This window comes from Necator americanus, chromosome II (genome assembly GCF_031761385.1).
Source record: "Necator americanus strain Aroian chromosome II, whole genome shotgun sequence".
Lineage (NCBI taxonomy): Eukaryota > Metazoa > Nematoda > Chromadorea > Rhabditida > Ancylostomatidae > Necator > Necator americanus.
In genome coordinates this window covers 9,558,044-9,585,649 of record NC_087372.1, presented here as the reverse complement: position 1 = coordinate 9,585,649, position 27,606 = coordinate 9,558,044, and the positions used below count along the sequence as shown (strand labels likewise).

The following is a 27,606-nucleotide window of genomic DNA, read 5'->3' as shown; positions in this document are numbered from 1 at the left end:
GATTTTTGCTGGAAAGAAGCAAAATTAGTTATTTTTCTCGTTATAGTTTCCGCTTCAACGGTGAAATGCATGCGATGCCTCAAATTGCATGCGTGCGAGAAACGTTAAGGAGACAGCCTTGATGAGTAGGGTTGAAAGCGGCTTCGAGGTCAAGAAAAGCTATCTGCAAAGGGTTCCAATACCGCTGTCACACTGCTGCACAACAACACCTTTTTCCAACGTATGGAAAGCTTTTTCCTTGTAACAGTGCGGATAACATACATAGCTCGTACGCTCCTTAGGCGCATACTCAAATCCCTGATTCCGTATAGGTGAAAACAGCACCACCACGAACAGGTAACAATCAGGCTACATTCTCTCCTCTCCCCTTAAGCTTTCGTTAAATTTTTTCAGGAGCAGCTGCTCCAGTATAGAAAAACATGTATTTCGTGGAAAAATGCGAATATAATAACAGACACTGTGAACCTTTCCATATGGGCAAAGAATTGAGAGGATTATCTAGCCACAAATTGAGCACATAGATAACGTTAGCGAACAAAAAAGTTTTTCAATCATCTGGGTTTTTATTTTTTTGTTTCCATTTCATCATCTTGTTAATTTAATCTTTAATTTTGAGACATTCCTCTTATCTCTTTCCTAGGAGCACAAAGCATTTTTCAAAGCAGTAAACATGTCCAACTCTCGGTAACTTCTAAAAGATGAAACATCAATGCGACTCTGCTAAGGCGAATAAAAACGAAAGCGAATCGTTTTAAATGAAATTAAATGAAACTGAATCCGCATGGGGTGCAATGAAAAACGCCACAGTGGTTTGAACGCGTGTTCTCATCATAGATTTCTCTTCTAGTGGTATCCATTGTTGTTATACGACAATATTCGATGACACACCGTCGCTCATCGAATTTTCCAATAAAGGCGAAACCATAACGACGTGAGAGTTGCACGAAACGCGAAAAATGTTATCTGTCATGATTGGTCGCTGTAATTTTTTTTGGATGAGTAGGTGCTACGTGTACAAAGAAGAAAACCGAAAAATAGCTCTAACAAAGAATAAAATTGTTGAATGGCTGAAGCGAATCAACCGTGACAACATTTACTCCCTAGAAGGAAGCGTATCACGAAATTGAGGATGTTGGGAACTCTGCATTGTTAGGTGGAGGAAGCAATGTAGTTCACGATTCTGATCTCGATCACTCTCATTTCCTCCTAGTAATTCAGAAAAAGCCTTTTGAAGCAGCCGTGAGTGATCCCGTCTCCCAACGACGACAGTTATTGCGCGACAGGATGCGGGCAGCTTCGTGGTCGTGCAACGTCCGCAATCCAACTGCTATTATTAAAGTATGCAGCAGAAGCTGCCACAGAGAGAAGAGATCACGCCAGGCTGTTCCACAGGACTTTTCCTGGATTACTAAGAGGTGTTGAGCGTGCTCACGTCATGCCGTGAATTACACTCCTACTTCTATGTATTCGTAGGGAGATTTCAACGTCGTTTGTTTCGTGCATTCTAATTAGACAATCAGAATCAGAGAATTTGAAGATTTCTCCATTACGACCACAAAAAACGGGTATTTGATGAGGTTAACAGTTCACTTAATTTTCATTTGGAAACCAATAAATACTTGAGGATAAGGGATAATGTAAGATTCAACAAACCACATTTCATTGTTTGACTGACAACAGTTTCGGATACCGCGTGCCAATCGTTTTCGTGCAATTAGCATGTTATCATGGACTTCCTGTCCATATTCCTGATCCTATAGAAATTGTCTCGAAATAACTTTGAAAAAACATGACGGGCCTTCGATGAATGTATTGACGTTAGTGGATTATAAAATATTAGGAGAACATGCAAAAAAGCTAGTTTTCTTTCCTTTACCTCGGAATATCAACCAATTTTTATAAAAAAACCTTTTTGGTTGTGTAACCCACCAAAAAAACTATTCTTACCTGGAACTTCAAGAGCTTCAAAGAGAGGCAGACAGCTGCTCCCACAGAAACATTACTTGGTCAAGTAAATTAATTTAAACTTGAAAGAGAATTTTTTCTAGGTTTCTAGTTTCATTTCTCGCTTGTAATTTTGTATAGAAATAGAACTCAAAGTGCACAGTATTGATCAGTTCCTATGAGGATGCGCCTACGCGCTCAACTTCAACTCGCATCGTTCGTAGTCGTCAACATTCACAATCGTTTGAGGTTTATAAAGGTTTCTTCGTGTCCAGTCTTACAATAACCGATGTATCAACGCAGTGCTCCTTTATCTTCCAGGATAAAAAAAAAGATAAAGTCAATGGCGTATTAATCCGCTTGGGATGCACCAACGCGTTCTTACTGCAATTTGTAATCGTGAGGGTGTTTAAACACGTGTTGACCTATACATCAACATACGGGGGCCAGCCGATGACCAAGTCATTGTTTTTATCCTCGCAGACAGGTCTGGTACCAATTTATCGACGCCGGAGGGATGAAGGGCCTGGTTTGCACTAGAGCGGTCTTCAACCATCGACTGCGTGGCTAAAACGGACTCCTAACCGACTGCGCAACAAAAAAGCTTTTTATCCTTCGTCTTTGTATCCTCTTTACTTTATCTCCTTTTATCTTCCCAGATAAGTCTGATACCCATTTATCGATTCCAAAGGGAAGAAAAATTCGACTGTAACTGTGATCAATAGTGGTTTTGATCCATCGATCGCGCAGTCACAGAGCATTTTACCGACTGCGCTACAACCGCCAGTGATCGAATGGAACAGGATCCGCCAAGTATTTTATATAGAGCAAGAGCGGGCCGTCTATGCTCTTGCATTCGAATGATTCTTTTTTCTGCCGTATTCACACAGACCGTAAAAGTTTAATAGTCGTTTTTTTGGATGTTTTTGACATGAATATACCATAAAAACAGCGATGGAGGTCAGACCTAAAAACCTGGATAATTTCGCCTCTTCTTGGATGATTCATTTTTAGACTAGGCTCTCTTTCTTTTTTTTTTTTGGCTTTTTCTTAGTATTACATACATTTGCATATTTTGTGCTTGGATTGGCCTCGGTTCCGTACCCTTTGTACGGAAGAGGCCAATCCAAGCACAAAACATGCAAATGTATGTAATACTAAGAAAAAAAAGTAGGATTCTGTGAACAAACTATAAGAAAATTTGGGAATGGAAGTCTTGTAATGGATTACCTCTCATCTGCTAACCATTTGGAATAGTCATAGAGCTTTTTACGCGAAAAAAAAACCAATAAATCTTCCACAGCAAATTTAAGCGTTACGCATAGAAGAAGAAGAGCAAGAAGATGCATATCGTATAGGAGAATCAAGTGCTAGCACGTGAATTCTATGTGAACAACTGCAACGCAGCTGATATCCAGCTTTTTCTATCACTCGCACTCAGCTCACAACCACTGGCGACATTACATCCTCGTCATTGTGCTTTTGAGTGGAATTATTAGTTCAAACCAAATTTTTTCTTAGATTTTTTCTTGGGATTTTCTTTTCTTTATATTACCACGTATTTCGCACTACTCGTTTCTAGTACTTACGATTGAGTGTTTCTCCTACACTTTTCCAAACCAAACTTTTCTAAGAAGAATATTTTATCAAATATATGCAAAATCTATGTTTTACTTCATAGCATTTAGCGTTGGGATAAGATCCTTTTTAAAAGGTCCTTTTTAATTGAATGAATTGAATCTGACAAAATTATGCGTTGTCATCTGGATGCATATTCGAAAGCTTTGAAATTTCAAAAACTAGCACAGCTTATTTCCATTACTGAGGAACAAAGTGGTAATCAGTGTTTTTACGGTTGCTTTACGTCACAGCTGATCGATAATCTTGATCCAAGAGCAAAGCGCATTCAGGACTCTGCTAGTGATGCTTCATCACCCACACCGCTGTATCCCATTGCGCGAATTTTTCGCTCTTCTTTACAACTTTTCTTTTGCATGGAATTTCATTTCGCCGGCTTTTTCTTCTCGTACAATTTTCCTCTCTTTCTCCTCTCCTCCTTGACTTTGACTATTTGCTAACTAGTCCCCTCGTCATCTGTTTTTTGATCAGAAGGAGACATACTCCATTTGCTCATAAATCAAATTAGATTTGTTGATAACTAAAACTAAACATTAACCGGTTCTAGTCATTCAATAATTCATACCTTCAGTACTTGGCAGGCACAAGCGCATAAAAAATCTCTAGTCAGTGAGTTGATGTCATCTAGAACAGCAAATCTACAATTTTCTAACATAAGCAAGGAAATGACTACCGGTTCTGCTACAGTCATTCTTCCGCAAAAAGTCCGCAATATGTCGCAGTCTGCTGAGAGGTTACGGTAAACCAGCTACGTTATTAGTTGTGCAAATACCGACAAAACTGCCACCACACTGCTGTTACAGTGTTACCTCTTTACTCTGAACAGCTGCTTATTGAATTACGATTCCGAAAATCAAAATCATCATGCTTTGGGAAAACCTTTTTTATTCAGTGAGAAGAGTGAGAGGAGTGCATAACACATAAAGATAGCCCCTCATTCGATCAAGGAGTATATGTATTATGATTAAATTATCATGCTTTAGAATAATGGGCTTATTCCGACACGTGTGTGTATTGTGTGTGTGTGTTGTGGATGGTGTTTTGGGTGGTGTCTGTGTAATGTATGTGTGGGTGGTGTATCTAGTGTTTTTGGTGTGCTTGACGAAATTCCGGAAGGCATGGAGACGGAAAAGCCATAAAATTGAGTGGGACGGGCCTCATAGCGCCGATTGATTCGCCAGTGCCAGACAGCCATGAATAAGTTCAGAACGGGTCCCATGGCGTCGAATTGGTGCGCTGTGGTGCAGTAATACCGCACAATGACTCCAAGTGATTTTGTCACGAAATGAGCAAAACGTTATGATCCATTTTATGGCAGTGAAACCCGCTATGCGTTGCGTTGCGCTCCTATGTACACCACCGCAAGTCACTGGTGGTGCGTTCCAAGTTACCCCGTTGGAAAGAACACCATCTTCTAAGCCGTTTTTTTTTCACGACAACTACTGGGAGTTGAGCAGAGCCACTCTTCCGGTTCCGTAATCTACAACCCAAACTCTACGACTTCCCTGGAGTTTCCGTACTACGTCATTTTTCGAGATACGCTGCCTTTGAAAGGGACACTATTCCAATGATGAACACAGCATCGTGTGCGAGCCATTTCCTTTCAATAGCGCCATTAAAGATCGGGAAAGCTCACAAAACTCGATAATTATATGCTTACAAGCGCTGTCCTTCTTCGCCTTAGATGTTGTGAAATAAGCAAAACATCGACAACGCCCTAATTAACCACTTTCTATCAACATCTAAACAAACATGAAACATTCATACATTCAAAACTACAAAAAATCTACCGAAAAGGTGCTGACATCATTGAAGGAGAAGGATTGCCGATACATTGTAGGGAATTGAAATTTTAAAAAAATGTAAAAGCGAAATAAAGGCCACGAAATAGTTCCATAATTTTTGACGGGGAGGCTTTTGAAAGCGGAAGTTGCAGAGATCGAATGGAGTGGGAAGAAAAGAAAAAAAGGAGATCAAAGGAGATGAAATTCTTAAAAAGTGAGGCATTCTGCTAAGACCAGCAGAATGCCCCGAGAGAACACGAAGAAACCGGTTTTTATTGATGTCGTTAGAAGCGTCATGTAACATAAAAAAGAAAAGTTGATGTGACAATGAATGAAATGAATGGAATTTATTACTGAAATTTATTAGTTTTTTTTTTTCGATAGAAACGAGGGATTTTACTACTGTAATAACTGTTTATAGCAATGAGAATTCCTGTGCTTGACATCCATCTGATACGAGGTTTAAAATGGCAAAAAAAAGGGAATCCAGGCCAGATGGAACAGGAATAAGGAGGAATCTGCCTACAGCAGCTTATATTTTGGCCACAAAGCGGGAAATTTTCGATTTTTTTTGTCCTGGAAATTTTCTTAATTATCACATATTTCTATGAATGAATATGAATATGATCGAAATTTTAAATGTCATCGCAGAATGGATAACCCAGAATAGAATAGAAAAACAGCTTGTCATTGGCAGTAAATACACTGTTTTTTGCACCGAGTTCCTCTGAAAGTTAGACCAGCTGTCAAACTACGCACTCACAATCATGCTCATTTCACGTGCTAATTCACATTAGAACTAATTTGTGGCGCCGTTTAATTCAAGTATTCAAAAAATCACTCGAATCCCCTTTGATTACGGTAGGCATGGCGGTCGCAGTTCTACTCCCATCAACATTAATGCATAAAATAAACCGGTCCGGGGGCTGCCACATATCGCAAAAGTCACGTACACACACCCGGTGTACGTGACTTTTCCGAGATTTTTCGTCCGGACGGCGCAAGACACGCCCAGCGGAGCGAAGTATGCGACCAGTACATAAGCGAGTCACGATTTTCCGACAACATCGTTGTTACGAAGGTAGTTTATGCTCTTGTTGTAACGTATTTTTAGTTCAGACCTTTGATACCCATGTGCGATTTCGCGAAAGATCCACACCATCGGTGCAGATCGCGTAAAATTCTGTTATTTTCAGTTTTTAGCATATACACTTCCGTCTCCGAAATTTCGATGAAAATTCTACAAGGATGTGGTAGAGATGTCGTAAAAAATCTAATAAATTCAGTCTTGTAACATTACGACGGAAAATCCCCTGTTCTGGAATTTTGAAGGTTTTCTGCATCATTCATCATCATCATTAACATTTCCCCTGTTCCCGAAATAAATCCAACCAGAATAGATCCGCAGATCCTCTGGATTTTGCAATGTATAGGATCGAATTCTGTTGAATAGCTAAAATGAGACTTACGAACGCCGTATAATAAAAAAATTAGTAAAAACGTATTTCGTTGTTGGACCGCCTTCTCGAATTTTATCTACGTTTCTGGCTCTGAGAAACGTTTGAACAAATACACTGGAAGTGAAAAATTATACTGTCCTTAACGGATCGCTATTATTTATATGGATAGTGATTCACTCTTTGTCAAACCCGTTCTCTCTAATTTGAAATCTCACCGAACGTCGAGGAACGAGTGGATTGTTACAATGACTTTTCTTGATTTTAATTCTTTGTTTCATGCACTTTCCACCACCTCTAACACGAAAAGAGAGCACTTTAAGTGCCGCTCTAAAAACATAGGATACCATTTCCACGGTCCTCTCGTGTAGCTCAAGTTATTTCGACTTAATCAAAGTTGAGAAAAGTAGATGGTAGATTGACACTAGATTCCAGCTTTGAACCATGCAAGATTTCTCCTTCTCTATGTGAAAGTTGTGATCTTGAAGTTAGAGAGGGTATAATTTGACGACTTTACATTATTCGGACCGTTTTTGACACTTTCTCCGTCATACTACGTCATACTGTACACAGTTTATTGGTGTGAATCACTTTGGCCGTTGAAGAAAGACATTCATAGGACACCTCATCTCATTATTGTATAGGATGACAGAATCAAATCTCATCACGTAAAAATGACATAGCTCTTACGTTCCATTTGTTCGGCAAGGATTACTGATCCCTTCCAGCTCATCATCTTTTTGTGACATGATAAATCCATCACTTTTTTTTCCAAATTTTTAGCCTATCACCATTATTGTTTCTTAATGTTGTGTTTTGTTCATAATAGTATAAGCATTGTTGTCATCGAATAACCCAAACATTGATTGATTGGCGAATCACATTGCAGCTGGAATACTCAACACAAGAGAACACTCCAGTTCACTGAACATGGAATCTGTGCGTCTCTACCGTGAAATTTACGTCCCCACCTATGAAAACGAGTCTTTCTGTTTGTGGACTGCTATGGGACAAATGATTCCCCAAGATTATGTATTGGCTATGATGCCAATCATTTTGTGGATGTCTTTGGTGAGCTAATTGACCAGTAGCTCTTTTTTTCGCTAATAGCAGACAAAAGTATATGAAAAATCCAAGACTCACGACACATTTTTGCAGGTTGTCTACGGCACCGTGAATTCACGCTCAGTGCTCTCATCGCTAAGCCTACGACGTTCGTTTAAGGAACTAACAATGGAACGACACTCGCAGCTGGATGTGTTGGATGTGTTCCGAGTTGTTGCCATTATATGGGTGATGATAAATCATACCGGTAGCGAAGGTCGTGTGGATATTCTGGATCGCCTACCATCAGCGGAAAAGTTCAAGGTACGTCAAGGAAAAACGTGCAATTTTTACAGTGTGGGCGGAGATAGCAATTTTTCCGTCAGGTTTTTTTGTATTCTGGACACTTTGTAGGTGATTTCAAAGATCACATCATCGTAACGTAAATCACGTCATCGGCTCCTGGTATTTGTGTTTGTCACGCGAACTGCTCACATTCTTATCGGCAGTAGTTCCTGATAAATAGCTGATCACTACAATTGTAGGATCCGGTTACTCTTTTTCTGATACGACTAATCGATTGCATGCAAAGTCCAATTCACAAAACTGCTCGAAACTTTTGTGAAAATCATTCAAAATCGCACTAAAAACGGAGCTGCTTACTCTGACGTGGTTATGCTAGGTAAAATAGCATTCTGGTGCTCTGATCGAGGATCTTTAACGCCAGAGTACTATTTAACCCAACGTAATATCTGCTTACACCCATGGTACTCATGAACTGAAACCGAACAGCGCAGTGCAGAAATTGCTGTTTACAGCAGCCATTTGTACCGGGGATGAAATCCCATGCTGTTATCAAATCCTCCTCGCGCGTCGATCCTATGGACGTAAATAGTTGTCTTGTTTGGTAAACTGATTCTGATTTCTGGATTTCTGGCAAATGGTTCATCTTTTTGTTATTGTGACACTTGCAAACTACATTGCAAGCCCTATCTACTACAGAAAAGAACCCAATGTTTCGAATTTTTCGCTTATTTTGAAGTTCAGCTGTGTACTGCAGCACATCTGAACACAAACGTTCCATCTCTGCTATCTTCCACAAAATCCGTGCATTTATCTTCCGTTGCACTTTTCTTCAGCTCGGCCTACATTACTCTTTTTCCAGACATCCGTACATAATAACCCGATCTTCGGAGCACTTCTTGGCAACTCCGCACTCGGTGTCGAGATATTCCTGGTGTTGTCCGGACTCCTTGGCGCTCGATCATGGTTGCGCAAGGCTGACCAACCATTCTTCAAACACTACCGCGAGTTCATTATCAGACGAGTGCTCCGTTTGGCACCGTCGATAATTTTCTTCGTCTACATCGCATCTGGTCCTCTCACGAAACACTTCCTCCCAAGGTTAGTTTAAAAATCAAATTTTAACTCTTTTAAATCCTAGATTCCTGACAACGTATCGAAGGGAGCTTCCTATGTATTTTCTGTGTTACTATTCCATTCGCTTTGTAGATTCCACTCGTCTATGATCTCCGCCTGTGGTGTCACCGGGATCGCATCGCATCTCACGTTCCTGGGCAACTGGCAGGCCACACCCACCTGCATGGGATACCTCTGGTACCTTGGATTGGATATGCAACTGCACATAGCTGCTCCTTTCCTTTTGCATTTGCTCTATAAGCGACCGTTTGTCGGAAAAATCGCCTTTGCCGCAATGATTGTAGCTTCGATGTTCATTCGAGGCGCCTACTGTACCGCCTACGGTGTCTGTCACAAGAGTGATGTTGATATACCGGTGAGTGGCAAGGACACTATGAACGCGTGTCTTATTGCCTTCCATAAACAATCCGTAATTCTTATCGCCCTTTTCAGTTCATCTCCTATCCCGGTCAAGATCCGAAAACGTTGACCAGCATTTATGCAGGCCTCTGGGAAATGTACGCTCGTCCGTACACGAAATGTGGCCCATTTCTTCTCGGGCTGCTACTTGGCACTGCGACAACCAAGATGAGACCGAGCCTGGATCGCCGCATGTCACGACTGATCGCCACCCTCTTCTTCGTGTTGTCTGTTTGCGTCATTTACGCGATACTGCCGCAGTACTGGTATGGCGACCACTTGACGCGCTACAACCTCTACTACACAGCCACCTTCCGAACAGTGTTCAGCATCGGAGTCTGTGGAATGATTTTGGCGATAGTTTCGCGTTTCGAGAGGTGAGACTTTTCCTGGAGAAAATCGAAAATTTCGTCCTAATAATCAGGAAATGCCTTTTGAACGGTTACCTCTTACTCAGCAATAAAGCAAAATATGTAGAACATCTGTAACAACAGGTTGTTGGCTCTATCTTACACACTGTCGCTCCGCCAATCAATAAGTCCACCTATAAATTCTTCTATAACACCCAAGACGTGTGCGATTAATAATAGGCTGTTGCAACTAGCTTGGTTTCCTAAGTAAGAATGAAAGAAATAGTGAAATTGGAATGAAATTTGTAATCATGAACAAAAAACAAACACATAACAATTGTGCTGAAAACTTTCTTAGAATTCTGAAAAAAAAAACAGTGCCATCTTTCACTACCTCACCGTATTCTTTTCTCAACATTCCGATCAGAAAAAGAGCGCAAAAATGATCTAGAAAGTAAAACCATTAAATTCTACTCATTAGTATTGGTTGATTTGTTTCCACCTTGTTTATTGTGGATTTTTCAGCAAATCCTATCCTGGATACTGGGCGGCACTTGCTCGACTCACCTACAACACCTACCTTCTCCATATGCCAATCATCTATCTCTTCAACTACCTACCATACCTCCAAAAGGCCGAAGGTGCCACCGAGTTATTGGTAGTGGTGCCGTTCGTAGCTCTGCTAAGCTTCAGCGCAGCATCCGTGTTCTATTTCTTCGTTGAAGCTCCCATAGGACATACCACATTCTTCTGGATTGAGAGAATTGATCAAAAGATCGGGAGCATTCTGTTCATATCGAAAAATTGGCTCCAATCTGCATGTCTCCTTCGGTAGTTATGCAGTCTCGAAGATAAGCTAACTTTAGGCTCGTAACTTAAATTTTGAATGTCGAATGAGCATTTTTAATTGCAAGGGAAGGAACGGGATTCTAAAACGGCTACTATACAGGCAAATAAGCTAAAGAAGCATAATTCGTACATATCGTCGAACATGTTGTGTAATTCTGTAATTGCACAAGTGTTTGTTGTTTATTGTGTTTGCATTTTCGTGATAATTTTCGTGTACATGTGTGGAACAATACGTGTCAAGAACTTTTATAGTAATAAATAATGCTAAACCTCGTATCCAATGAATCTCGCTAGTTTTGCTTCAGCAATTGGGAATGCTGGGAACCTTTACCTAATGGTCCTCAAACTTTGTTCAGAATTTGAATTGAACTACGAGGTTGGACGTAAAATCACAAAGATTTCACTAGTAATTTCACGATGGTTCCCGGAACCTGCTAGTCGGTCTTCACTGGACGAATTGTCTGATATTAGGTACGATGTAAGTATTAGACTCAGTAGTTATTGATGACATACAGTGGTAGGCGCCTACGGAAATCAGCAGAGCACAGAGCTTCTAGTCGAGGTCATTGTGGTTGGACACAATTGCTCCTATTTGTTATTCTTATCATCGTTATTATAATTGCTATTACAAGATCCACGTATAGTTCTGCATGTGTAGCCCGCACTACTGGTGATTTAAACATAGAGAATCGCTTGAAAAGGAGGTTGCGTAGTCCGCTGAGACGTGATTGTGAGAACGAATGGATGTCAAGAGCGAAGAATTTTGAAAAGCCGTGTTAGGTCAGGAACACGAGTAAAGCCTATACTCTGTTACTGCACTATAGCACTAAGGTAAAGAGGTGTTCGTCTGTCCTCAACGCTGCCTACGGGTCACCGTCGAGTAATGTGTTGTCTCAGGTGTTTCTGATGAGGAGAGTGATCGAAATGTGACAGCTGCACTTGAAGCCTATGCTCTTAGCATTCCTTGAGCCACTTTTCGAAGCCACTTTTCACTCTCCTCATCAAAGCTGCATTTTCAACGCATTTCGCGGCGATGAAATTCCAGAAAAATTTGATCGCTTCATAAACGACATTAATAAAAGAACAATTGCTGCTGTTCGAACTCCAGCCGGACGTTCTACACCGTTCGATGTGGAGTCTGGAGTGAGATAAAGGGATGTGGCAAAGCTTAGTTCTGTTCAACTTTGCCGTTGATAACATCATGGACAGTTGAGCAGTGTCCTGCCGATGTCGTCTTAGCGCCATCCTTCTAGCAGCGCGAAGTTGCAACATGTTGTTCACCTTGTATCTAAATTTCTCCAGCCTACGGACACGAACAGCCCTGATAAATGCAAGCAGACCCTCATCGGGGATCAAGGTGGATGCACAACTTATTGAACTCGTGGATGCGTTCTGTTATTTGGGTTGTATGTTGAAAATGATAGCTGCTACGAGAGAGATATTTAGCAGTAATGCGCCGAAACTAATTCGTTGTTCAACTTCTTGACCAAGACTTGAGCTCCTCAAGTGGCTGTGATCGATTCCCACTGCCAACGAAATCAGCCCACTATCAATCCTCAGCTACCAGTTGTCTATCTCTCCTCAATTCTCTCTATCATGATGTACGCATTGGAAACTTGGGCAGCGCCGTCAACGGTGATTGACTACATGGAGAGAAAGCTGTTTTGGCAATTGTTAGGCTGCTTCTGGCCGATGATGTGCCATAACGAAGGACTTTGCTCAGAAATACACATACTATGTGACACGCGGAAAAGATCAACAATTTGCCCGACTTCCTGTTCTTTGGTCATGTTATGAGAAGATCGAAGAAGATCGCCTTGTACAGGCTGGCTGCTACCAGAACCAACTAAAAAAGGACTCCTGATTGTAAAAGAGAGTTCTAGACGGAGCTGGCGAAAGAAGACTTGAGAACAACTGGTGTTTACAGGCTGTTCGATTGCGACGTGAAATTTTGTCGATTATGAAGTAGAGAACGATGGGCAGATTCTATCCCACCTCTATGCAGCTAAAAATCAAACATGATGGGCTCGGATATGTTTAAGGAAGACGAAGGTGCGGATACCCGCGTTAGAGTGTAACATCTGCCTGCCGTTTAAGTCAAGTAATTCAATTACTATCAATATTTCTTTTTTCTTAAAATGAAGAACCGTTCCATGATATACCCGATGGCACCTTTGATTTAGAAGAGCTATGACCTCAACAATGCGGTTTCCGTTCTCTAATTTCTTCGAATTTTTAGCGATCTCGCCAGGGCACAAAATTGATTAAATCATTTTCCTGTGTGGAAGGAATTCAGGTGGGGTGACGTTGTGAGTGAAAGTTGACGGGCTAGGGTTGTCATGATTAGTTTGTTTTACGCTCTCTCCCGCCCTATCTCCTTTTATTCATAATTATTTCGCGCTAGTTGGTCTGGAAGAAATTCAACTATTCTAGAAACCAGTTGCTGCGCAAAACTAAGATGAACTATTCCTGCTGAGCGTCAGGAAGACACATTTTCTAAGGATTTACTTATGGTAAGTTTAAAGAGTGTTTTTCTACACATCAGTTGAAGAGAGCTGGTCAAAATAGGAAGTTTTGCTGCAAAATCCAAGATTAACCATGCCTAAAACATGAGAACTCACAGGACCTCCCAAATTTCTTTGCCACTAACTTGTCAACAAGTCAAGCACTGCGCCTATAACATTACGCTTTGGAATCGGATAAACAAAGAAAGACAATATTATGCTGGAAAACGGGTATAGTTTACGAAAAATGCAACAAAATTATTCATAGGGTTGAAAAACTCGGAATGTGCGATATATTTCTAGGAGAAGTGAGGAATAAAAGTTCATTCATAGATGTAAAGAAGTGAGAATAGGTGGCCAGCCAGAATTTACATGAGTCAGGATTACTACATCTACGTGGAATTTCTTCACCCTAACATCTCTGTAACATCCAAGGAAATGTGTGCACAGAATTTGTGTTAAATTAAGGTGGCATCACTTCTGATAACGCAAACCTATTTCTAATATTAAGAAGAGTGCATTGAAGCACGTGACTAATTATTTATCTTTGACGATAGCTATTCTCTCTTTCGTAGACGAATTGTGTTCCTAAATTGTTCGCAAAGTTCGCTACCATAAGAATTGAGACGGCTCTACGAATAAATGATTATCGATCAGCGATCGGCAGTCACCACCTGTAGAGTCGGCAGTCGGCACTGCGGACAGTTGGAAAGAGACACCAAAACAGAAGGAAAACAAGCACAAAACATTAAGTAGAATTCTAGATGCTTGAACTCGCACTGGTGATTCTATCAAGGAGTCACACCAGGTACATCAAGGAAGGCTACAAGCTGTTCTTAATTCAAATATTTATAAAGTAGGGTCTCTAAACTATTTTCATTCAACGTAGTTAAGAAGGGGAGGAAGGGGCAGAAGGTTGAGAAAGCTGGTATATGTGAGTATAGATGAGAAAGAGTGAATTTCATCGTGCAATTGAGAATAAACCAATTTCCCCTTTCAGTCTTCATTATCTTTCTCGACTTCCCCTCACTTAAAGTCATCTAACTTACTTATTTTTAGTTTATTGTTATTCTAAGATTCACGGATCTCCCTCACTAGAGGATCATACCCGCTTGGTCGCAAACCTGCGTGAAGCATCCACGCGAACCAAAGGCGATCTTGTGCCTGCCTTAAATTCAAGGGATGGACACTCTGTTTCTGCCGTGCCAGGAGTGACTCATGACATCCTTGGGTACCGCACGTCGGTCTGGCCTAAACTCTTCAATCAAGTGACTGGGAGGTGAAAGGGAGACGGTTTGGAGCCGCCTCCAGCAAATAAGCTCCACCCGTCCACTCCAGTAGAACGCAAGGTTCTCCAAAGAAAAAAAAACTCATAGGTCTAGAGGTTTGCAACATGCCCATGGGCTTTAATATTTTACACATGTCACAGTGATAAGAAAAAGTCTCCTGACTCCGGAGGAGAGCCTGGTACTTTGCGCAGGAAGGACGGGGTTGCAAGAGTTATCTAGGCTACCAAAACAGAATAGGGCTAGAATGGCAAACTGTATTTATAACGCGTGTATGTTTGCATCGGAAGCGGCCGTCGAAGATCTGATGATGCTAGCCAAGATGATAAAGTAGGACGTCATCGGCTGACCGAGACGAGACGACGCCACCCACTGAACGCCATCGTTTACGCTCCAACACCAAGCTGGGGAAGAGCAGGAAGTCGAAGCTTTCTATATGGAGCTGGAGAAGTTCTACAGAGAAGACTATATTTTCTACAAGGTCATTGTTGGTGATTTTAACGCCAAGATTAGCCCCAGAAGAACGTCCGAGGAACTTCACATCGGGATCCACGGCATACAACAGCACGAACAGGGGAAGAGGCTCTCCGAGTTTATCATGTCGACTATGACCATACATGGCAGCTCGCAAATCCAGAAACCCTCCACTCTACGCTGGACATGGGAGTCCCCCGGTGGAAGTTACTTTGGTGGAATTGACCACATCATCGTCAGTAAAAGGTTCACCTGATGAACGTCGCTGTTGTGCCAAGGTTCTTTACGAGATCGGAATATCGCCTACTCCCCGGAAGATTTTCCTTTACACAGAGAAGAGAAAAAGCCGCTAAGTTCAGAGAGCGAAGTCACAGAAATATCACTAACTAGGAACTCTCCGCTACGTAAGCTGGCTTTTGGGAAGATTGAACGAGAAAAGCAACCGGCTCTTTGAACACCTTCATGACCCCACAAAGAAATCTAAAACCACCAAGAGAAGCTTGTCTTTCAAAAATCTTGAGCTTATACGCCAGCGTGGAGCGGCATGAGCCGCAGGCTACCAAGAACTCACGTCCGAACTCACAAGAGGCAGAGAGGAGATAAAAGGAGACTTCAAAGTGAGAAGAGCAGAACTATTAACTGATGACACGTTTTGATAACATAACAACGTCAGTCTAGCGGAACGCTGACCGGATTCGACGAACGACGATGCATCAGTCTTCAGATGAATCTGAAAAAGAGGATATTCATGGGGAACGAATGTGTCTCTGATGCTCCATTTATGAACGGAACGAACATATCCGAACCTCACCAGCTATGTTTATCTGGGTCTGGAAAGGAACATGAAGAACGATTTGATCTCCGGACTGGATTAGGAAACGAGAGGCTTGGGCAGCGTATCAGAGCATGTAGTGAAGAAATTCAGGAACTCTCAATTCTTCAACACCACCACGCTTCCTTCCTTGAGCTATGCTTAAGAAACCTGGGCACTTCGCAAGCAGGAAGAAAATGCGGTGAGAGTCATTGAACGCAAAATTGAAAGAGTGATGCTAGAAGTATTCCGTTTCACGCAAGAGAGAACATAATGGAAGTTCTCTCCAACATCAGTGATCGAAACATTGAGAAACGCGTTTGCCAATGAAAGTAAAATAAGATGGGCCGGACACGTGATGCGCCTTAACGACGATCGTGTGGCTTGAGTCGTGAGCGACTGGGTTCCCCACGATATTAGGCGCACTACTGTTAGACCCTATGGTCTGATTTCTTCAGGAAGTCCTTCAAAGAAAATTTTGATGTTCTTCGTGTCCCACGCCAAAGGAGGAAGCACTGGGCGACTGTGGTCGCGATCGGGACAAATGAAAAAATCACTGTCGTCCGCCCGACCAGAATAATGGAGTCAAGGTAATCAACGTAATTATAATCAGGTTATTATTATCTTCATTAACTCAGCTTTCAATAATTACTAAGAATATATTAATAGTAAGGACAGAACCAGTATGTATGGAATTCATTCATCTGATCTGCCGTCGGTATTAGCGTCAACATTTGCGAGAGCGTATCAGTTGATCAGTGATCAGTAGCCTCCTAGTTTTGTAGCACCCCAAAAATCACCCATTGTTGTAAAGTCACCCTCCTCTCTTACGCACCGTAAATAACTTGTTCGTGATGACTACTCGGACAAACATTTTACTACTATTCACGACTGTATTTATAATTTTCTGCAACTCCCAACCATTTTTTCATCCACACTATGGTATTGCTCCATCAACCACTCCAAAACCGCTACTGTATGTCATGGTTAAGTATGGATTTTATGACCCTTATATTCAAGAGATTCAGAAACGTCTTTATAATCTTGGTTAATTTATTCACTCGCAATTCGATGAGATGCGCTCTTCACGCTTCTATCCGCATGGGAATGAACTGCAATGGGAAATTGCTTCCGACTGTTAAAGATTACAAATTAGCGATAATGAATATTTTGTTGTCCACATGTGCTTCCTCATTACAGCCACCTATTTTAAACGGACAAAAAGTTTTCCAATGAGCTGTTTACAGGAAAAAAAAACATTTTAAAGTGTGACCTTCCAGTGGATCACACCGGTTCCTTGTTGCCATAAATACTTACCCCAATGTTCGATCACGTTGCCTGTGACGTGCCGAATCAACTTTTATCAAAAGTGCTACCCTTGTGTATTGCCCATGTTCGACTGTCTTTGAATCTCGGCATGTTGAAACAAAGTTTTTAATTGATTTCCTTGAGCTGTAGCCAAGATTGGTATTGATCGCCTTTATTAAACACCGGCTAACGTTTCGGCGTTATCGCCTTCGACAGAGCCTGGAAAGTTCAAGGCCATTAGTGATTTATCCCCTCAAGCGCCTCATCACCCTACCGAAAGCATCCAAACGGTAGGCAAACTCAACTAAAGGCCTTTTGGATAACCGCCAAAAGTCCAAAAATGAAAAAGAAGGATGAGTGCATTGCTGTCACAAACGAGTTATCCCTATATCAAGACCTATGCGGGTTTTCATCTACGGGCGGGCCGTGAGGTCCCTATATAAAAACCCTTGTGACTTGTAGTTGTGGTACGTGGTGGTCTGCTGCGTTAACAAGTCTAGCTAATGAGGTAAGTCCTAGCCAATGTGTTGCTGTTTGAGTTTGCCTACCGTTTGGATGCTTTCGGTAGGGTGATGAGGCGCTTGAGGGGATAAATCACTATAAAGGCGATAACGCCGGGACGTTAGCCGTTGTTTAATAAAGGCGATCAATACCAATCTTGGCTACAGCTCAAGGAAATCAATTAAAGCTTGTGATTTCCATATGGTTAGCTCAGAGTTTCGTTAGTTCTTAGGTGTTGTGTTCTCAGTGAATGTCAATGTTCCCAACCTTAATTATATTACAAAACTGGAAGTTACCTTCTTATTGATATGTTTGTTGGTACGTAATACTTATCATTCAACTGCAGCTCATGGGCACATATGAGCTTTGTCCAGAAAAAACTTATGTACTGGTGTAAAACTGTAGGGGAAACATCGAAACATTAAACGAAGACAAAGCGTACCAAGTGGTAAAAGAAACGGGGTCGGGAATGTTACACGTAAAGGGTGCAACCAAATTGTCACTGTTTCTGAGATTAGAACGTTGTGTATGTGCTCATAGCTATAACAACCGTGCCCGATTTGCACCTATTGTCATGAATCTTTCTAGAGTTCCCGTGGATTCTTTGATATGGTGAAATACAGATGTTTATATCAAAGCACTACTCTCTATAGAGTAGACTTCAAAATTAAAGCACAAACACAATAACAACAAATAATAAACAAGAAGTACAGCATCAAAACGAGCAAGATGATATGGTCGCGTCAAAACAAGCTGAAGCCTGGTGTAATTGCAGAAGCAGGCGCGCTTGCAAATTAGGGGGAGGGAAGGGTAGTGGTGGGAGGGACCATCGCTTGCGCTTCTCTTCTCTGCAATGCGAGTGGGGATAACAAAAGTCTCACCATCTAACATAAATCGCATTTGTTCTTTGCTTACGCAACTGTACGACGCTTCGGATTTTGACGCACCTATCCCATGGGTGATGCAATGATGGATATTTGACACACTGTGGGGCGTAATACTTTCAAAATTGTAAAAATGATGTGAAACTAACATTAATTAGCAGATCTCATTTTGCAGAGAAATAAAAGATACCGGCAAAACAATAATTGAATGGTAAAAAGAAACACATCACAACATTTCCAAGTAAAGATAATTCGGTCCCCGCATCTTTAGTAGTCCTTACGGACCTTTCGGGCATTTATTGGATCGTCTATGAGTTGCTGGTTCCAATCTGCACATTCCTTTTGTAATAATCATTTGAAATACTGATTCATCCTTCCAGGATGCAATAACCTAAAAGTAGGCATTTGTTTTCGAAAAAAAAAAACTTTTTTTTTATTGAAACTACCTCGTCTGACACCTCGACATTTATTCCTCCAGGACCAGGCACGCAAAATCGTTCGACTACAGTAGTGTCCAAGATGCCTCTCTTCTCCAACATCGATAAAAATTCATCCTGAAAGTGAAACATTTAATGAAAAAAAACTCAATAGCCCGCCAAGCTTTCAATGTATTTAAACACTTTTCTCTACAGATTCTTTCGCATTCTTTACAGATCTAGAGCGTATGTACTTATAACATAGACGAAAAGCATAAACCAAGTATTTCGCCATTATTAGAAAATATCTAGCAATGTGAGCCAGAAAGGAAACCATTTCTTCCATCGCTTTATCACCTAAATACTTTCAGCCTCTGCCTGCATGACAGAAAAAAAAACATTTTAAAAAATAGAAAAAATATTGGTAGATTTTGGTAGATTTTATTGTAAATGAGTAGTACACGTTATTTGTTTAACACTCGAAAGTATGGATATGTTTGTGAAAATTTTCGATCACTAGACAAAACTCTCAAATGCTCATAGGACTCAACCTTTACAAAATGTAAAATTCGAATAACGCTGTAAGTGGCTGAACATCTATACCTTGGTCTTATTTCGCAGTAATAGCATTTGATACAATGGCTCATCTTCCGCGGCTACAGACATCTCTCGAACAAACACTTTAACTGGAGCTGAGAAATCCAATGACGATGAAGATCTGTGGGAACGAATACATATCAAAACATGGTCAATCGCATCTAAGCTGTTTCTTCATCTTCAGATTCAACCAAATGAAGAAAGTCGACCAACCTTACCTTATTTTTAACGAGTGGTAAATACAAAACGCATCTGATTCGTTTCTGCATAGGCGAACAAGCTCTTCGGAACTCAAAGACCGCATCACATCCACAGTAAATCTGGAAAGACTTTTTTACCGTTTTGATTAAAAATGAACCTTCCTATTATCATCACGCCAAATGTTGCACTGGATACCAAAGAAGCTTTCATTTTCTCACCCAGTACAAGTTTATAAAGACACTGGTAAAAAATACATGAAAACTAAGTAATTATAGTAAGCTATATACCATAAAACTAACGAAACAGCTAGTTATCTTCAATGACAACTACAATTAACCTAAGCAGGAAAGATGGAAATATGGAAATAATATGAATATATATTCATATAATTTCCACATCTTTATTTTTCTTCCTTGATACAATAACAATAATACATAAAATGATAATAATAATAATGATAACATTTAATACACATGGTTTACACACTATAAATGTTACACTTTATCGAGTGTATATTCCTTCTAGACGTTAAAGTATTACATCAAATCACTTACTTCGCAAACACAGACTTGTATTTGCTCAACTTCAAATCATCAAGGAGTTTAGCCACAGCGGTGTCGCACTCCATTTCCGTTGATGTAACACAAGATACTGTTGATGATCTGTAAACAGAAAATTTTTCGTTGGATAGGAAGTCTTCTAGAAAGAAGTTATAACTACTATAATTAAATTTCGTGTAAGCAAGAGTAAACCAGACAAGTGTAACGTTTTTGTGCATATTTACAATAGAATAATAATACAATACAATACAATACAATCCTTTTCTTCGAAAGACTATTTGCAGGAATCACAGAGAAAGAGAGAGAGAGAGAAAGAGAGAGAGAGAGAGAGAGATGGTTCATGAATTGATAACAAGTGAATTATGACATTTATTACACTACTCAGATCAAACGAGGAAGCAATTTATAGAGGAGTCTGTGGCGGTGGGACTGTGCGACTAAATGAGTTTCAAAGGAGTTGTCCGTTTTCGACTGGCTTCTCAATATAAAACTGCGTCAAAATATATTTTGGCACCCACTTATACCTGACTAAGACGAAGGAGTTCTATGTTATATTACACGTGTATATATTAATATTTGTTATAAAAATATAACAAAAAAAGGATTTCATTATGAAACTGAAGAGATATAAGCGGCTCAGGGTTTCCACTCAGCGGTATGAGAGTTCCTTGTTGTGAACTAGAGTAAAGTCAAAACGACATGGTGCAGTCGCGTAAGCGGGTGCGCTGGAATCACCAAGCTGTGGAGGATAGCCGTTAGGATGCTCCACAGCTTGGTGATTCCAGCGCACCCGGAGGAGGCACCCACGTTGTCACCACTCATCGTTGCCATTCGCAATTGTCCCATGTCGATTTCCATCGCTACGTTCGTTGCGATTGAAATCTACATGGGACCACTACGAGCTGCTACCTATTGCAGCCGATTATGCAACTGCACTGTGTTTCATGTCGTTTTGACCCGACTATATTTCCAGGATTCCAATGTTATTATAAAAATCGCATAAAGAAATAAACGGGACAGAAATTGACAGCCGACGCTACTGGTCAACGGAGGGATAGATGAAATTAATCCATTAGCAGTCACAAACAGTCTTCAGGAAAACTACACTCTGATAAGGTCTTCTTGATCTCAAGGTACTTTAGTTGACCTTCAAAAGTTACTAAGCTCCATAGTTTCTCTCGGACAGACGTTCGAGGTACTGAGAAAAAGTCTAAATCCAAAGGAAAAAAAGAGTTCAACTACAGCAACTTACCCTTCCTCCCCTTTCAGAAATTCCACCATTCTCCGTGTTGCTTCGAACAACTCCCAAAATTCTGTTGGATGCTGTAGAAACAGTTCCTTCACTGATACGACATCAGCGGGTGGCTGGAAACGAAACTTATTTCAAAAAAAGATTTTTTTAGTACCGATATGAGTGAGAAAAGGGGTAAAATGTAGTAGAAGGGCAGAGGAGGAGGGCACTCAGTGGCGGCATTATTTCTGGACGCTCTATCCTACTTTTTACTATGAGTAACGTTAGCTTACATGCCATAAATCCTCAAAGACTAATGCTTAGGTTTTAGGGCCTCGAATGATTAAAATATTTACTTCAAAAAATAAGGGTGCCACTGAGTGGCCTCCCAACTACATTTTACCAAAACAGTTATGCAGGGATTCATTTACTGTCTGTTTTGCTATTAAGACAGTGAGATACAACCCCCAGTTTTAGAACAGCCAGAAGAAAGCTTGCCTCCAGCTTCAAATGATTTATTGCTTTATTTAGGCTTTCTGACGAAAAGAACATTATACTGGGAAATCTTAACACGATGAAAATCACCTTGTTAGAGTCCCGATTCTTCGACTTTCTCGGCCGCTTTCTTGGTGGCTCAACTGTCTCTTCTTCTTGTTCCGCAATAACTAACTTCTCTTCGGTGCGTTCGATGAACTGACCAAGATTCTGCATTGCGGATCCTCCCGGAAGCATTGGACATGGCAACAAAACACACGCTCCAGGTGGAGATGCTGTTTGTCTGAAACAGTCAAACGCAAATATTTTCCATATCTACAAACAGAACAAGCAAAATAAACGGAAGTTGAAATTCACTGTTCAAAAAGAACACTGCTCTGCAATGGGGACAAAAATAAAATTATAAGCCTAATTCGTTCCCCCTTTGTTTCTAAAAGAAGGTCCCATTTCCAATTGTTCATAATTTTTTTCTTGCACATTACAATGCCTTCATCAACTTATTGGTTGGAACTTATAGTAATCACGAAGTCAGAGACAGACATCACCAAGATCACTTTGCCCAATAACAGATTGTAGATATCTGTCACCTTCTACAGTACAACGAAAAAATTATCCATGCTGTGTTCATGCTTCATTTTGCTGTTGAAGTTACACTTGACGTTTGCGAGGTGAGACGTTCGCAAAACCCAGTCCTTAGACCTCACCACATTACTGAAGACTTCATTCATATTACGGGGGTACCATAACTCTCTTCTTAACTGGTAAATGCGGACTGCGGAAAAACCATTTCAAAGGTCATTTTTGGTTTCCTTGAAAGTACTAACATAATATCATTTAGTTACTCAGTTCCAGCAAGCTTGTTTATAGAGTTTGGTAGATTTAAAACATTAGTAGTTCCAAACATATCTTCTTTTTTCTCGTAGAAGCCTTCGCCTTCATCTCATGAATCCTCTAGGACCAATGCTTAGGTTTTAAGGTCTTAACAAGGAATCAGTTATTCACTTGATTCCGGTGATGAAATGTCGAATAAAGCTCCTTATTGAACTATCTCCTTCTCAAAACTTGCTCAGATTGTAGAGCCATTTGTCGCCTAAAAACGGTTTTTGGGCTCTATTGACTTTTTTGCGCCCAAAGTACAATTCAATTAGAGCAGTGTTGAGTGCCCCCCACAACTACCTCTGCACCTAAGTATATATATATATATATATATATATATATATATCTGCTTGAACTCACGTGTAATCGGTGGATGGCTGCGGTGGTGGTGTTGTGCCCTCTTCACTTTTGAACAGCAACCAAGGTGGTAGTTCGTCCGGATTCGGTGGTTCATGCGAATGTTGATGTAAACGTTTTATGATCTGAAAGCGAAAGCGTGCACTTATCATTCCGCAACTACTCATATATTTACCCTTATATTCATACGTACTATCTTTCTATCTACCCAAAAAAATATCCAAGCAAGCAAAACAACTCCGAATTTTAGCTTTCCCTAATATTGTTCGCAACCACAGATTGAGCACGAAAACTCACGTTAGTTGTTGGATATCACTTCTCACGTTTGGGAATGTCGTGCCCCCAAGATTATTTTCCTCGTCACTGTGACTTTCCCATGGTCTCTCATCGCTGTTTTTGTCAATAAGTTATCGATTTCCAGGTGCACGAACCTGATTTGTCAGTGGATTAGTGTGCACTCGTGCTGGACACTCGTTCTTGCGTTCGCACCGCCAGAAACTACGTTGTCCACATGATGAGTCCTTATCGTACGTAAATATATAGCCATTGTCGTATACCTAAAGCATGAGTGTTTTTAGTTATTAGTTGTTCCTTCTTTAATTGTGGACTAAAATGCCTCTTCAATTAGAAGTTACATGTTCACTATACAACTGTTCCTTTTCTTGATTTTTTCTCTCCTATTTGGGTTTTCTAAGGAATCGTTATTTACATTTCACCTTTCCAAGAAGCGAGAAGTGGCACTGAGTTTAATGGCGAAGTAAATACTTCTTTTAAAATATACCATCGCTAGAAGTTTAAAAAAAAAGAAGCGTAGATAGTAGAATAGAGAAATTATATTAGAAAAAATAGAGAACTCTTCTTTTCTTTTTTCTCGTATTTTTTTTTATTTATGACGATAATGTGCTTGTTAGAAAGAGCTGCGGTATAGATATCTGTCACACATTTGGTAATCCCTTTTCCGTCAAGAGAATTAACCACAAGAAATTTAGCGTTGTTAAAAAATTTGCACAGACTTTTTACTGTTTTCAGCATTCAAAAATCTGGAAACAGCACTTTTGATAAGCGTAACGAGATAAAAGGTCCAAAGTTCGGGAACGGAGTAAAGGTCGAAGCTATAAGCATGGCATTCTGTATTGGTTGATATAGCTGATGGACTTACGAAAAAAAAAATTTAATGCTATACGTTCTCGTTCTCGTGCATCATTTTTAATTTCGTTTGTAATACAGGTCTAAAACTTCGAACTATTAGTTAGAATAAACGTTTACTGAAAAGCTGCGGCACTAAAGAATTTTGGATGTGATTATTTTTAATGAAGTTCCCCTCACCTTCATTCGATTGCCGCGTCGTTGTCTTTTCAGTCGCTCCTTGCTAATGCCCGGAAGACCACCGGCACTAGCCTGATTAAGAACATTTAAGACTTCCTCCATATTGATATTATCCACAATATTATCGGTAAATCCCTCTGAGCTGTTCACTGTCGGAGTGACTTCATCGAGTAGTTGCTCAAGAAACGGCGCCTCTGGCTTTGTTTCGTTCATTCCTAAAACGACGAATCACTAGGTTTCAGTGAAAGAATGATCAAGCGGTGTACGAGGAACTGTGTGAGTTACGAGTTACAGTTAAGACCATTAATAACAGAGGACAACGTGAAATGAGCTCCAAACAAAACAAATGCAGTAGTGTCATTTTGCGCAACTGCTGGTCCTTACCAGATTTGCCAGATCGCCAAGTCGCGGGCATTGAAATCTATGCATTTGTCTTAAAGGAACTTATCTTAGAGGATGACATGAAGGCTAAAGTTACTGAGAAAAAAAGGAAGATCGAGCCCCAGAAATAAAAGCGCGGTTGAGTACCTCCCCCACAACTACACTTCCCTCCATATTTGTTCTGCTTAGCATTCGCATTACGGCATAGTCATGCTAGTCCCTTGCCGTTTGCCAATCACATTTCTGCCCAGACTATAACTAGTTCACATATGAGAACAACAATGACGCACTGGTAGTATTTCCACTGCCACCTATCTCACTACCTCGATAAGTGAGAAATAAAGAAGGGAAGCGATACTTAAGGCTGCCAACAGAGTGTGTGGCGCAGGTGGCGCTTTCTGAGCACAGCGCGAGACGGTGTCGACTGGATTTTCTGGCGCTCCAGAAATGTGTCCATTAATCGCTGAATCCGTCTCGCGTTGGCGCCACACTATGTTGGCGCCTTGAAGGCCGCCGTCCACAGGCTACAGTAGACTCGGAACAAAAGACCGAAACAAAAAACCTAGTAGGGACTTTAGCCCTCTTCCAAACGACTACTTATTTGAAAGCAGTGATTTCATCGTAGCAACTCAGCTAAATGCTCTCGGTTCTTTCAAGTAACATTCTATGGTTATGGAGAGGATATCTCAAACTAGTACTATTGAAATGGAGTAGAATCAGTAACACTGGAGCCCGAATCCAAGATATCTGCCCTTGGGATAAATACAATGGAAATGAAACCATCAGGAACATCTTTTTCCAACTATGCTAAACCAATGCCAACCGTGCAACCTATCCAATATTACTTAGTTATTTTGCTGACGCGAGCTCTGAGCAGCGGTGCTTCGCCGTGGGACCCAGCCGTTTGTTGCTGAAACATTCCTGGTGCTCAAACGACTGGAAACGTATTTCCGCAGCATGATGCGTTTGCCGGCAGATAAGTTTTTATTGGACAGCAATATATCCAACCAAAGCATATTTTCAGCATAGCTTCCAACAGAATTTTTACTCGTTGGGGAAAATTCTATTGGATACCGGTCTAAGAGACTCTAGCCTGTTTTTCCATCGACATTAGAATGGCTTGCAACAGGTTTTTCAGTTAAATCTTACCTCGAAAATTGTTGTTTCGTTTGTCCACCTGTACACCAGTGATATGCTATTCCAAGAAAAAAAATTGCGGGGAGTGTGAAAGGTAATGGGAAAAGTAGCATATCCGAAGGCAGGGAAGCTGAACAGGTTCCCCTTAAAGGCAGCATACCACGAATCTGAGGTGGTACAGATTTCAGGTGGAGTATCCGTATACGGGTTCGTAGATTATCCTTACTGCCTATCAGGGCAGTCCGAATTGATTTTCGACGAATCGCAGGGCGGAGGCGGCGCAAGGGGTGGAGCGTTGCAGTAGATGGCGTCGTACAAAACAGGATTCTGGAGGCGGCTGTTTGCAGTGATGCAGGGAGAGCTAAGCGGGACTACCCCCGTCTCCATAATCCCCGACACCGTATACGGATACCCCACCTGAAATCCGCACCACCTCAGATTCGTGGTATGCTGCCTTTAATGTAGACCAAAAAGTGAACATCCTTGCTATGGCATGTGATGAGAAGTGAATGGACCATCTTTCCAACTGACGGTGCAGCAGTTTTCTATCGGCACTACTAAAGGAATACCACTTTTATAATCGTTCAACAAAGCAGGAGAAGTGCACAAAGAGTAGGATACAGTCCTTTTACTTCCAATGATAGAAACAATTACAGAAGTAAGTGCTTTGGACGTAATGAATATGTGAAGCAAACCAAACGTGGTTTCATAGCGCTTCGTTTGCACAGAGAGAGAGAGAGAGAGAGAGAGAGAGAGAGAGAGAGAGAGATGACGGTTGGAATCGGACGCGGGACTATCGCGAACTGCAGCGATGGATAGTGCTAGGATGGGTCCGTGCTGGATTCTGACTGCTACCCGAACTTCATGTCGTTCTGATCCTGCTAATATATGTGGCAACCGCTTGTTCCACAATAAATCTGGGCGTTGAAGTAAAGATAGGATCCAAAAGACTTCTATTTCACTGTGTGATGCTACTTTAATGCCAACGTGGTGTGGGTTTAATGTGGTGAACTTCGGCTTGGTGTAAAAGGAAACCCCCTACCCTCAGAAACTCTAAATAACCAAAGTTTGGTTTTTTTTTCCCACAATAATAGCGCACTGTCGACAAGTTGTATCGAAAACTAGCTACAACAGCTTTCTTTTTTCTATTTAAATTCAATTACTTGCATTGACTGTTCAGGAATCGACGGTAGTAGCCAACATTCGTGGACTTCTATTTGTATTGACTGCAAATTGTTGTGGTTGTATTGTTGACGTGCACCAGCAAAGAATCCCAAAAAATTGCTTCGCATTATGATTTACCCTTGAACTACGGACTCTGTTCTGAAAGTCCAGGAATGTACTGACTTGTTGTAT

General features: G+C 40.9%; 3 protein-coding genes across 5 annotated transcripts; 1 reads left to right on the top strand and 2 right to left on the bottom strand.

Moving 5' to 3' along the window:
• Positions 1-6,392: 6,392 nt before the first annotated feature.
• On the top strand, positions 6,393-10,891 carry RB195_017295 (uncharacterized protein; the record flags this gene model as incomplete). Of its 2 annotated transcripts, XM_064184230.1 has the most annotated exons (7): positions 6,393-6,447; positions 7,713-7,894; positions 7,982-8,191; positions 9,033-9,271; positions 9,380-9,662; positions 9,740-10,083; positions 10,582-10,891. In XM_064184230.1, 7 exons carry the CDS (start codon positions 6,393-6,395, stop codon positions 10,889-10,891), a joined length of 1,623 nt encoding a protein of 540 aa, XP_064040110.1. The 2 variants fall into 2 exon arrangements, with proteins under 2 accessions (XP_064040110.1, XP_064040111.1); XM_064184229.1 differs by lacking the exon at positions 6,393-6,447 and having other exon boundaries at positions 7,754-7,894.
• A 278-nt stretch (positions 10,892-11,169) lies between these two features.
• Positions 11,170-24,945, bottom strand: RB195_017293 (uncharacterized protein; the record flags this gene model as incomplete). 2 transcript variants are annotated; one of them, XM_064184226.1, is made up of 12 exons in its annotated part: positions 11,170-11,222; positions 12,641-12,751; positions 18,959-19,064; positions 19,120-19,227; positions 19,693-19,807; positions 19,905-20,006; positions 20,442-20,549; positions 21,700-21,812; positions 22,264-22,456; positions 23,410-23,531; positions 23,838-23,963; positions 24,733-24,945. In XM_064184226.1, 12 exons carry the CDS (start codon positions 24,943-24,945, stop codon positions 11,170-11,172), a joined length of 1,470 nt encoding a protein of 489 aa, XP_064040107.1. The 2 variants fall into 2 exon arrangements, with proteins under 2 accessions (XP_064040107.1, XP_064040108.1); XM_064184227.1 differs by lacking the exons at positions 11,170-11,222; positions 12,641-12,751 and adding an exon at positions 17,464-17,507.
• Positions 15,009-15,314, bottom strand: RB195_017294 (uncharacterized protein; the record flags this gene model as incomplete). The annotated part of the gene is made up of 1 exon (XM_064184228.1): positions 15,009-15,314. One exon carries the CDS (start codon positions 15,312-15,314, stop codon positions 15,009-15,011), a length of 306 nt encoding a protein of 101 aa, XP_064040109.1.
• Positions 24,946-27,606: the final 2,661 nt, after the last annotated feature.